This window comes from Ammospiza nelsoni, chromosome 18 (assembly GCF_027579445.1).
Source record: "Ammospiza nelsoni isolate bAmmNel1 chromosome 18, bAmmNel1.pri, whole genome shotgun sequence".
Classification (NCBI taxonomy): domain Eukaryota; kingdom Metazoa; phylum Chordata; class Aves; order Passeriformes; family Passerellidae; genus Ammospiza; species Ammospiza nelsoni.
The window spans coordinates 7889233-7901477 of record NC_080650.1 but is presented as its reverse complement, the minus strand read 5'-3'; the positions used below and the strand labels follow the sequence as shown (position 1 = coordinate 7901477).

At 45.0% G+C, this 12245-nt stretch overlaps 1 protein-coding gene across 1 annotated transcript in view; it reads right to left on the bottom strand.

Annotated features, from left to right (window-relative positions):
- Window positions 1-2133: 2133 nt before the first annotated feature.
- PPIL2 (peptidylprolyl isomerase like 2) overlaps window positions 2134-12245 on the bottom strand; it is a 68146-nt gene continuing 58034 nt past the window's right edge. Inside the window, exons 17-20 of the mRNA XM_059485332.1 lie at window positions 5974-6046; window positions 5767-5829; window positions 5146-5285; window positions 2134-3493 (exon numbers count right to left, since the gene is read on the bottom strand). Of these exons, the coding sequence (XP_059341315.1) occupies window positions 3400-3493; window positions 5146-5285; window positions 5767-5829; window positions 5974-6046 (370 nt within the window). The 3' untranslated portion in view covers window positions 2134-3399. The remainder of the gene's footprint in view (window positions 3494-5145; window positions 5286-5766; window positions 5830-5973; window positions 6047-12245) is intronic.

Genomic DNA, 12245 nt, shown 5'->3' with positions numbered 1-12245 from the left:
TGCCTGGGACTCTGCCAACAGCTGAGGGGACTCAGCCTGTGCTGCGCTCAGCTGTGTCTTAAAAGGGATGGAGGGAAAAGCAGGATTTCCTTGGAGACCTTAAAACACAGTTTGACTTCTCAAAGTTTGTGGCCCCACATGAGATGGGAACCACCATGATCAACCATGTAAAGCTGACGTAGAGCAACTGGTAGTCTGAACTCCTGGGCTGCAGCCATTCAAACCAGCAGGGAACAGGCAAAATTAAACCAAAAAATAATATTTTTGGCTTTTTCTCTTGGTAAATATGGAACCAGAATTGCAGCTACATGGCTTGAAAAACTGTTCAATCTGTGCTGTTTCCCACACAGACAATACTTTGCTCCTTGAGGGGCCAGGCTGAATTCATGCCAGAAAAAGCAGAGGTGAAGAGCTGAGTCCCCGGTGAGCCCCCTTTGTGTATGGAAACAATCAGCCCCAGCTGCCAGCCCCACCACACACCACAGCCCTCTCAAGGGTGGTTTGATCTCTGCCATGGTGCCAGATCTCAGGAAACAATGAATTCACTGGTCACCCAGTGCCTTTCAGCAGAACAACACAGGTATGGAGCAGTGCAAAGTACGAGAGGGCTGGTGTTATTCTAGTCAAGGCCAGCCAAAAGCTTCTTCAGCCCCTGGTTAAAATCCTACTTTTTCTCTCTAAGCACATTTACTGGAAAAGTATCAAAGAATGTAAAAATGTGCTTACAAACAGCACAGTGGTTCCCAGGAGTGAGTTCCTATAGTCAGGCTGCACAATTCTTGCTGATCCCTCTGGCCATAGCAGGAGCTGGCTGGGTATTCCCTTAACGCACCTTTTTTGCTGGAGAACCAAGTGATGAAAGGGAAAAAAAGGTTTCAGTAGAGTCTCCTTCCTCCCCTTTCCTGGCTCAGGTAGTGGAAATTGCAGGTCACCCTGCAAAGAGCCAGGTTTTGGAAAAATGAGGGATACAGCCCACTGCCTTGCTCTCTGTGCCCTTGCCATCTTTCAGAGAAGAGCTTGTGTCACACTGGCCCTGTGGATTCCAACGACTGGAAAGGAAGTTAAAATTAAAAAGAAATTTACTTGAATACACAAAATTAGGCATGTGGGAGGGATCAGAGGTAGGGCTCTGCAGTTCAAAACTTCACTGCAGGGTCTGGCTGTGGTGGAACAGTGCTGGCCCCACAGAGCTCTCATGAGTGTCTGGCTGCTGACTCAACACTGGGCACTGGCCAAACCCTTGGGCCACAGCAGCACCCTGGGGATGGGCCAGAGCCAGTGTCCTCCAACCAGCTGCAGCTGGGAGTGCCAGCAGACCAGAGAGCTGGATCCAGGTCCAGAGGTGAACCACGGCTGGAAACCTTCACCCCTGCTTGGAGCAAAACTGAAAGGGTCACGCTCAGCTCTTCCTAGAAGCCAGGAAATTGTTCTTTCATGTCCGATGTTATGGTGGGAAATGGCGAGCACAGGGGCAGTGCCTGGAAGGGCAGCAGTCCCTCTGCCCTGTGAACAGCAGTGCTCCTTCAGGGACTGCAGTGAGCTCTGCCAAAAAGCTGGAACAGAGCAGGAAAGTGGGCAGTTATCTCTACAGCCTGCTGCCCCTCGGATCAGTCTGAAATGGGAGCCCTTGCCATACCTCTGCCGCCTTCCTTATAATCAAAATCTCCTTCCTTTCATAATAATCTCCATTTTAATCTAGTACAAAACCAGCATTTTATCCTTATGGATTAATAAAATTGGCTATCCCAGCTCTAGCAATGCTGTGAACTTGACTACTCAAAAGTGTGTTGAAGTATGCTGAGTTAGGTAAAGGGGATCAATAACAATTTATCATGAAAGGGCTCTAATAAGACAGAAGAAACTCAGCTTTAGGAAAGTACCATCAAATCCCCCGCTGCAGTAATCAAACGTGTTATTTCAAATTTAGACGTTTGCAAAACAAACTCCCCCTATTATTCTTTCAAATTAGTTTGAACTTCCTATAATTTAACAAAGATGTGATCATATCCGCAGAGATCCCAGAATTCCTTATGAGCCTCTTAAAAAGCAGGAATTAATCATTTCCTTGTAAAACAATCAAGTTTGCAATGCTGTGATCTTGTAAATAACAGTTGAACAGTCAAAGTCAAGCACTCAAAAGAAAATAAAAGTATTTAATGCAAAATATTTCCAAAAGTTTTTACAGCAATTTCCTATAAATGGAGTCTTTTCTTAAAGAATGAAACCACTGATACAAATGTATTGTTCCAAAGGGGATTACAAAACTTTCTCCTCAGCCATACAGAGGTAGAGGGGGCATTTCTCTTATCTGAAAACACCTAAGATGAACTGAAAAGTGATATTCAGAATCTAGCCTGCTATGTCTAAGTTATTGGTAACACACAGATTCTTTGGGATTAAAACTTCACAGGCTGATATATCTTTACCCCATAAGGCCTTTATTAAGATTCCTAATAATTTGTGGTTATGTAATGGAAATATCTGAGATGCTTGTCAGCTACATTATGTGTTTTTTCCTAATGATGGGAAGCCTGACATTGGAGCAGACTATGGGGTGTTCTACCCTGCAAGGACCAGGCTTTAGGGATGGGTGTTAAACAAAACAAACAAAAGAGTTGTTTCCATTCCTGCTCAGTTGCTCAAGGCTGTAGTTTCTGGCACCTGAGGGCAGGTGTGAACTGGTGCATCCTGGCACCTCTGGCTGTCCAGTGGCTCAGGGGAGGGCAGCCACTGGGAGGAGTAAGTGGTGCAGCTGCCCCGGGCTCCCCATGTAGATTTGCAGCTTCCCAGGCTGCTGTTGGAGGCTTTAATGGGTACAGAGAGAGCTCACTTGGAGTGAGCAAGGCCCTTCAGAGGACAGCAGTCAGTCCAGACAAAATTGGTCCTTGTTGAGAAGCAGCAGGAGGCAGCTGGAAGGTAGGGGCAGGACAGGCTGGAGCCCTTCCACAGAGCTCTCCAGCAGCACAGGAGCTTCCCAGGACATTAATTCATTCCCTTGCTTGGCACACTTGGCTGGTCTGGAACGATTACCTGTAAAAGGAGCTCTTTCACCACTGTAGCTGTTCACTGCAGTAGTGCCCTGCAAGGCTGGGCTCTGCCTGGGCTGCTGCCAGCCAAGCAGAGAAAGGCTCCAGCTGATCCCTGGGGAGCTGGGCTGCCTGCTCCCTGCTTTGCAAAACAACAACAAAACAGCCTTCGAGGAAGATGCAGTGGGGGAATGTGCTCTCTAGAAAACAAAGCCACATTAACCAGCCTCAACAAAGCAGCAGTTTTCTCTGCCAGTGGAAGGGCAGGCTGGTGCCTTCCCTCCCCAGGACAGCCTGGCCTTTGGGCTCTCTGGGGCCACGTGGGAGGCTCCTGTTTGCGCTGTGCTGCCCCAGTGCTGGGCTCCCCACGCTGCTACCAGGAGCTGAAGTCCCCGAAGCCTGTGCTCTTCTTCTCTTTCTTCACAGCTGTGCTGGTTGAAGGCCCATCATCCTCCGCACTGCGCTTCCTGCAGCCAGAACGAAAACAACTCTGAGGGAGCCTTTACTGCCAGTGGGACCAGGGCAGCTTGGGTTCTGCCTGTTCTCTCCCAGCACCAGCTATACTGGGGCCAGCCCATCCCTTGTCAACTAGACAGGAGTGCAAGCTCCATGCCAGCATGGCTTGGGGGTCTTTGGCAGGGCCAATAAGAGGGAGCATGAGTCCATTGGGATGGTTTGGATCAGGCTTTGAACACTCCCAGGAATGTGTTGAAAGCACAGAAAGTTCTCCAGGCCAGAGCTGAAGATTTAACTGCTGTACCTTTTTAGCATGGCCAGGAGAACATAAGCCATGAGTTTTCCCACACCTTCTCACCTGCACTTGTGGCAGCAAAAGGATTTATGAGGAATTAGGCATAAAGCAGCTGGGAGGGCTCTTCCAATCTTTCCTGTTTCTTGAGCCCAGCCTGTTGCAGTTGCTGCTGTTATCATCAGCCTCTCTTGAGCAGAGCTTGCAACCACAGGGAACGCTGTGCCACCAGCTCATGTGCTGTAGTTTTATTGTCAGATATCAGTAGCTGATAGGGAGAACACCAAACCTTAAATCTGCCAGAGCAGGCTGCAATGACTGAAGGTCCTTTCTACACTACCTGGTCCTTTCTGCAGAGCCACAACTGCTGGATTTCCTCTGTAAATAAGGGTGCAGTGTGTCAGCAGTTTTAAGATGGACATAGTATTTTAATGGACACAATATTCTGCAACTGAAAAATTTTACTGACACACTAAACTGACCTACCTGAGCTAACATATTTCTGTTCTCACAGCTATGCAAATGCCTGTAAGTCACAGAGGCACACACAGGCTGATTAAATGGCTGCCCAGATCTGTGTATGCATAAATACAGGCCTTCATGTAGCAGACAGACAACAGCATTTTTGCAAATGCTTTTAGAGAAGTCTGCTAAAAATCAAGTGGAAGGCATTTATTTTAATTTTTCCAAAACACATGCTAAGCTGCTGCTCAGCCAGGATTCTGTGCTGTCCTTATGAAAGAAAGCAGTGCTGCCAATCCTGACAGGGGTACAAAGGGTGCCTGGGAGAGGATACTTTAGGATAAGTCTGTCCAACCAGCCAGGTACCCTGGAGCTACTCAGCTGCCCTGTCCTCCCACAGCAAGCCTGGGAGCCTGCTCTCCTTTCCAGCCATTTCAGCTGTGCTGGTACAGCTGTTTGTGTGGCTGAACAGGGAACCAGAGCAGCAAACTGACGGGGGCCTGGGGCAGCTACTTTGTGCAGGGCAGAAGTTGCTAAAAGAGAAATGTCTGTGGGACCATGGCCTTCAGAAATAGCTTCAGAAAAGGAAGAGGATAAAAGATGGTGTAGAAGTGACACAGTACAGTTCCTCAAAGACTTCTGAGTTCTGGAAATGTTTCTACAGTTCTGAAGTCAGCAGATGCTTTTAAAGACCAGCTTGGTCATGTTCAAGGGCTAAAAGAGAAGCTCAGCTAATGTGTGACCTTGAAAAACAACAGAAGTGAAGTAAACTCTTGACTGTTAGAGCTACATGAGGGTGTCTTTGCTGGCCTAAAACAAACATCTGAACAATGGCACAGGACAGGGCCAGCATCCAGCAGGAAAGGCACCTAAAATATTCAGCAAAAATCAGAAGGACAGGGAACTCACGCTGCAGCCATGTTGATGTATTTTCCAATCCCCTGCCGGTAAGTTTTAGGAGTCTGAACCTCTTTCTTTGGTGGGACCACTTCAGCTTTTATTTTGGCTGCTTCTTCTTCCTGCTGAAACTTCTCTCTTTCAGCAGCGACCTGTGGGAAGCAAAGGGTGCAATCTGTTGCAAGAGATAGTGCAGAATAAGGAGAAAATGTCTACAATTCTTTGAAGCTTTAAAGCACTCAAAACCAGCAATCAGCACTGCTGAGATTACAGGGCAGGCTTTAGGAGACAGCCCTCAAGGGCCACTACAAACAGGCTCTCTGCAGCCATTATAGCAAAACTCTTTCTCACCTGCAGGCACCCACAGCTACTGGGGGCATTTGAAAGGAACCCATCAGAAGCCTGATGGACTGGGAGCTGTGCCAGACTCAGTTACCAGAGTAACTCTCCACTGAAGGAGCGACTGGGATCCTGGCAAAAAGGCAATGTTGAATGGCAGCTGCTTAATCTTAGCTGGCAACCAGATGGACCAGGGAGCTGCCCATGTGCAAAGAAAACACATTAAGTTGCAAAATCCTCTCCAGAAAAGCTTTGGCCTTTCAAAAAAAACCTCAACCAACCAAGCAACCTCACCTGTGCATCTGCCTCTTCATAGGGATCAACAAAAACAGTTGTTGTCTCAATTCTTATTTCCTCCTGGAAGCAGAAGAGAAGAGCAGTTATTCCATCTGCTGATTAAGTTGTGCCATCTCCCCCTGTTTTGGTTTCAAGAAGTGTCAGCAGAGTGACCAGCACTGCCATGTGAGGCCACTGCCCCCAGTGCAAGGTGTTCACACACACCTTGGGACGGTCTGTTTTTGGGTCACTTTCCACATTCTCCATAGCAGTCAGAGTTTCAAAGCCACCAACCACCCTAAAAGAGGAAAGAGATGTTATTCAACTGTCACAACATACTCAAAACATTCCTACACCCTTACCTTTAATATATCTCATTTATGTCCATTACTCTAGCAGGGTTTTAAATCATCATGTTTGAGGGGTGAGCAGTCAGCAACTGTGTTTGGAAGACCTAAGATAATGTCATTCAGTGTGGAAGATAAGAATTTTTTCCTCAAATATGGGATATGAATTTAAAATTAAACAGAACATGGAACAGCCCAACACTCAGAGGCAAAGCAAAGCCCAAAACCTGTAAGCCACATAAACCAGCCAGATGAAGAAAAAGTCTTTTCTTCTTCTTTGTTTTCAAATATGAAGACCTAGGAGTGTTATATGAGACCTAGGAGTGTTATCAGGAAGAGACTGGTAACTACAGCACAGGAGAGCAGTGGCAGAGCTGTCTGCACTAATGCCACCAACACTGAGAGAACAGGATTCTTCCAGAAGAAAGCAGAAGAAACTCTGCTTTCATATCAAAGAAATAAGCAATGCCTTGACCAAAAACATGACTGTGAGCCCATGAGGGCTCTGGGAAGGCAGCAGAGCATCAAGTCACAGCCACAGGGTAAGGCCAGGGCACTTCTCAAAGCAGTTTTCACCTAGCAGGGCCTTAGATCCCTGGCTTCTCACTTTTCAAGTCAACATATCCAAACACTTGCTTGAAAATGTTTAAGGCTGAAGGCTTTCTGGACTGTTACATGTTTATTTTCAAAAAAAAGTGTGGAACAATGGGAACATTCTATAAAAGCATATTTAGAAAGGATAAATGGGGAAACCCAGGTAATTATAATCCTGTCATCCTGTCATTTATCCCAGCAAAATGATGGAATAGCGGAGACAGGACATGATTAAGAAAGAAAGGAAATAAGTAACAGCAATCAACAAGGTTTTGTGGAAAACAGTGTCTGTCAAACAACCTTCTATCTTTGAGACAACAGATGTGGCTAACAGGGATAACAGTGTCCACAGAACAGACTTCTGGAAGGCGGCTGATATTTTGATTGAGGAACCAGAATGCCATGAAGTGAATACAGTACACATGAAATAAAAAATTGGCTGACAGGTGTCAAAATCTAATTTTAAACAGGAACCACTGAGTCAGTATGTTTTCAGAGGGGTCCTGCTGGGATCAGCTCTTGGTCCCAGGGTATTTAACACTTTTATCCACTTCATCATCCACAATTAAATTTGAAAACAGCTATTCTTAGAAGAGCAGTAAATAAAGAGGAAGACAGGCTGTTGATGCTGAGTGATCCAGATCCATTAGCAAAGCAGGCTGTAGCTGGACAACATCTGTTTTAATAGAGCCAAGCCATATGGCCAAGAACCAAAAATACAGCCCATACTAACAGCTGTGGGACAATGAGAAGCAGCTGTAATTCTCAAAAACACTGCTCCAGGAGCCAGGGGAGTTTGGGGCCAGGAGATCAGCAGCAGGGGCAGGAATTGGCCACTGAGGAGTCCAGGGCTGCCCATGGGCCAGGGCAAGCCAAGAGCCAGCAATCCCCCAGCTTCAACAGGGGGTAGCTGTTTTGAAGCCTGATTGTTGCTGGCACTACAGCAGCAGCACAGGTAGGCTGGCAAGGGATGGGCAGATGAAATGGAGGAAAATCAAATTAAATGAAGCTGGTGGGGAAAAAGAATACCAAACTGGTGGAATATGTAGAGCATTTTATCACCTAACTCTGCTTTCATATCAAAGAAATAAGTAATTCCTTGACCAAAACCCAAGTGAAATTCACAATCACCTTTATACACTTTATGCACTCATACCAGGGTATTTCCCTCTCAAAGACACCTGTCCAGTCCCAGCATGGCAGAGTCTGCCCAACCAGCACCAGGAGAGGCCTCTGACTCTCATCTGCCCTGGTCTCAGCTGATCCAATGGAGAAACCACTTCCTACAGCACTCCTGAGTGCCCTCAGTGCCACCCCGTGGGCTGGGCCAGGCTGTAACCCCAACCAAGGGGACAGAGCCCAGCACAGAGTGAACTGAGACAGAGAGGGTGTGCTCACCCTGCCCCAGCACAGCTGTGCTTGCTCATGGTTCAGTGCTGCTCCAAACTCCATTCCCCAGGGGCCTGCTGATATTCTGTAATAAGGCTGTGACTTTTAGGTGCAATTAAAAGCCAGGGATGCAGCCTCGAACAGCCTCAGTCATTTGTGACTGCAGGGAGCAACTGGGGGAGGCTGCACAGGGCTTGAGGACCCCGTGTGAACTTTGGAAAGTTCATAGCAAAAACTCAATTTTAAAATCTCTCTCCAGGCCAATATCAGATTGACTTATAATACTGGTGATTAACACCCAGCCCAAGATATATTCACTGTATTTTAACTGCCCCAAAGGAAACTTCTGATTTAATATCGGAGGATTTTCTAGCCACCAGCTCACTCATTATCTGCTTGTATGTTTTCATTTAATTAGGTTTCTGATAATTTGAAATGGCCAGATCAGCTGTGCACTGGCAATCTCAGCTGAGTAATCCCTTAGCCTGTAGCTAGACCTCCCACAATATTAGCCCTAATGCATTTTACTGATGCTTCCAGATCTTCAGTTGCTCTGCTAATTAAACTTTATTGGTAATATTTTGTCACTTGTACATTTTGAAAGGCTGCCATAGACATGGCATTCACAGGTCATCAGTAAATGACCTAAATAGTCTATTTTGACATGACTGTTACGGGCTAAGGGGGAAGAAGACAAAGTTGTTATGCCTGCAGAGCATGTCATTCTCTTTTCTTCTTCACTTCTTGTCTCTCAAATGGAAAATTGCTTCCTTTTCTCTCCCTTGCATTCTCCAGCATTTTGCACAGAGAATCTCTGCGTACTACACTGTCAGCACAGTCAGCTTTCAATATATGTTTTTGTCTTTATAAAGACACTGCTGTAATACTGATAAAAAATAAAAACTAATTTGAATACAAACCACCAGCTCAGAGGACAGAGCTCTGAGCAGAGGGACAGGAAATAATCTACAAGTCACTTTTGTTCAGGGAGCACTTGGGAGCTTTGTCAGGGTCAGGCCCAGCTGAGGCTGGTATCTGACCACTAAAAATGAACATACAAAAGGACAAGGTCTGATTGCAAAATCACCCATCCAGTAAAAACTGAACTACACACTAACCTGGCAGTCAGAGCTGGATGCAAAAGAAATTGAATATTCCAAACTGTGAAGGCTTTTGCAAGCTTTCCTCTGATCTAAGAGACAAGGTATACACAGGCCCTTGAAATATTACATGTTGTTATTGTCAAATCTCAGGATGTTATTGCAGCACTAAAATCAGTTTGATGAGATATAATGTGTCAAAGCCCATGCACTGGCATCCCTCACAGCAACTGCTCCTCAGTGAATGAGGAAACCAACACACCAGAGAGGTTTTTGGGATTCTTTGCCTGCCCAACAACACATATTTTTGGGCCAAGAAAAAAGCCCATACAAATTATAAGACAAAAGACAAAAAAAAAATCAGTACATAAAAACATTTTAGAAATCCTCTAAAGAGTGAGCCACTACTTAATATTATTCTAATATTCAAGGAAATCTGTGCATAATTTTCAGTAAAAGAAAATGCAGATTCCAGAAGTTCAGGCTCACATCCCTTTATAGTCTTTACACGGGCTAAATGTGTGGCACAGCCAGTGACTGCTCACACTGTGGTGTCTGCTCTTGTGCAATGGCACTTCTGCCAAGATGGGAGCCAGCATGACAGGGAAGGGAGAAGGGCATAAACAAGTTTAACCTTTTCCTCTGCTTCTGGCTCTACTCCTTTTATAAGGTGTCATACATGCTTTGTCCTAAACTGGCTGAGGTTTAAGAAGGTGTTCAGATGACACCCTGCAGTGAAAAGGGTGACACTTTCAAGACACCATTCACATCAGAACAACCAGTGGAACTGAGAGTTTGCTGTGTGCTTCCAGTAGATGTTGAACAGAGAAATCATGATCTCAGCTATATATTTAGCTCAGCAACCCTGAGACAGCTTGTATTTTTAGAGGAGCTTGATAAATGTTGCATTACATTTAAGCATGAACGACAAGGCAGGTACATTTATGGTATTTTTTTTCTGTTAGCATAGGAATGAAAACAAAAATGTGCCCTCACTCATGCAATTCTGTTTTCTTGAAAGCTGGCTAAGTTAGCACTGGAAATCTTTGCATTTCACATTTAGATGTGTTATTAAAATCTTACTTCCTGTTAAGGCTCCTTTATGTAAAGGAGTAACCTTGCTTCAAAACCACTGCCAATGCCTTTGCACGATGAAGAAGTGAAATATCCAGAGCAGGCTCTATCCATTTGCAAAATGCCAGTGAAGGTCTCACTGCACTTTAGTGACTGCTGCCCAAAGAAAAAATGCATCTCCCCTGCAGGCCCAGAGACATTCACACGTGAATCTATCTCATACTTTTGTTTGGAAGAATTATTGCAATTAAGCCTTCTGCAATGCTGGGGATGGCAGTGAGCCAACATAATAAGAGTTTCCTGGTCAGAAGACGATACAAGAACAATGTCTGGACTTTTTTTTAAAACAAGCTTTAAACTACAAACAGAAAACAGAAAGAAAAATTGCTCTTTTGTAAACACATTCTGCCCCAAAGGTTATTTTTATAAAAAGGAGAACGCACATTTATATACACACAGAGGGAACAACACTTATGTGCACAAACACGTACACTCAGGACAAAATGTTTTCTATGCATACACCCAATCTGCAGTGGAGTGAGCAATTCAAATGTGCAACAAGAATGCAGCCAAAACATCTCCATCTCTCTGCTAGATAAGGGCTTCATCTAGCAGGCGAGACACGGTAATAAAGGGTGATGAAAATAAAACAGCCTGGAAAAAAGCTTATTGAAACTAGACTCAACAGATGAACCTGGCACGAAAGGACTTCCCTGCCTTGGCACAGGTCCTGTTCAGAGATCATACAACTGTTTTGGAAACAACAGCAGCCCTCATGCAGCTCCAACAGCCCAGTGCTCGTGTGCAGCCATGGCTTCCACAGGGAGGCCTGGCTCATTTCCCCACCTTGCTCTTTGCTCCTGTCCTGGTGTCTGGGGATAGGAGACTGTACTGCAAAATTAGGTCAGTCTCCCTACACACAATCAGCTCTTCTGCTGTTACACAGTTTCTCCAATCTTCAGATGTACTAAAGCAGAAGAACCAAAAGAACATGAGTTTTCCAGCTTCGAAGCAACTGGGATTCACTGATTCAAATCATAGAGGGAATGTTGCAAGTGGAAACAGACAATGTGTTATATAACAGCACCTGGGTAACTGAATAATGCCTGCTAGTTGCTTTATGTAGCTAATTACTTTAGAGGACAAGAGTTGCTTTCATTGCCCCAGTCTACAGAATTGCAGTAGAAAGCAATTAACAGGTTAAGGAATACTCAATACAGAGTGATACTGATCCAAGGGAAGAACTCTCTTCCACAAAAGCATCTGGCAAGGAGAGAAGGGAAGAAAAGAGAAGAATAAGCTGAATGCATGTCAGCTATTGACTGATGCTTCCAGTCTGACCAAGCCTGAGGTTTCCCAAACCACCTTGTTCATTATTTCTGGGAGCCAGAGAGCTGAAGAATGAGCAGCAGAAACCTCGAGAGACAGTAAAAGTTATGCACAGAGGCAGATATGTACAGCCTCACAGCAAAGAGAAAACTGTCCTCCACATACTCATCTCCTGTCTCAATTGTCACTTTCTTTTCTCAGCTCTTGACAAACACAAGCGATGCTCTAATAAACACACAGAACCGCTGTACAGATAATTTCCAGCTTTGCCACTCTGACCACAACACTTTTCTCTCTGCTCCCTTTATTGCCCTTTGTTTTATCCCATTACATCATGTATCTGCAACATGTCCTCATTTTCAAGCCCACCATGCTCTGCTTGTCCTAAATCTCACACAAAATTCTGAAAGCATTTTTCTCCTTCTGTTGATCACTTTCCACTACTATTTTAAAGATGCACATTTTTATGTGTGCCTTTAGCTTTGGAACAGGCTCCCAAAAAACAACCATGGAACAATTTTGTTTTTTCCTGAGGCTTTCTTTTTCCAAAGGTGGTGGAAGGTAGGTTGAAATGGGTCACTGTCACAACTTCCCTGTATCTATATGCAATCTCTTTCCTACTTACACAGTTCTCAGGGACAGAGATTATGTTTCTATTTCTGCT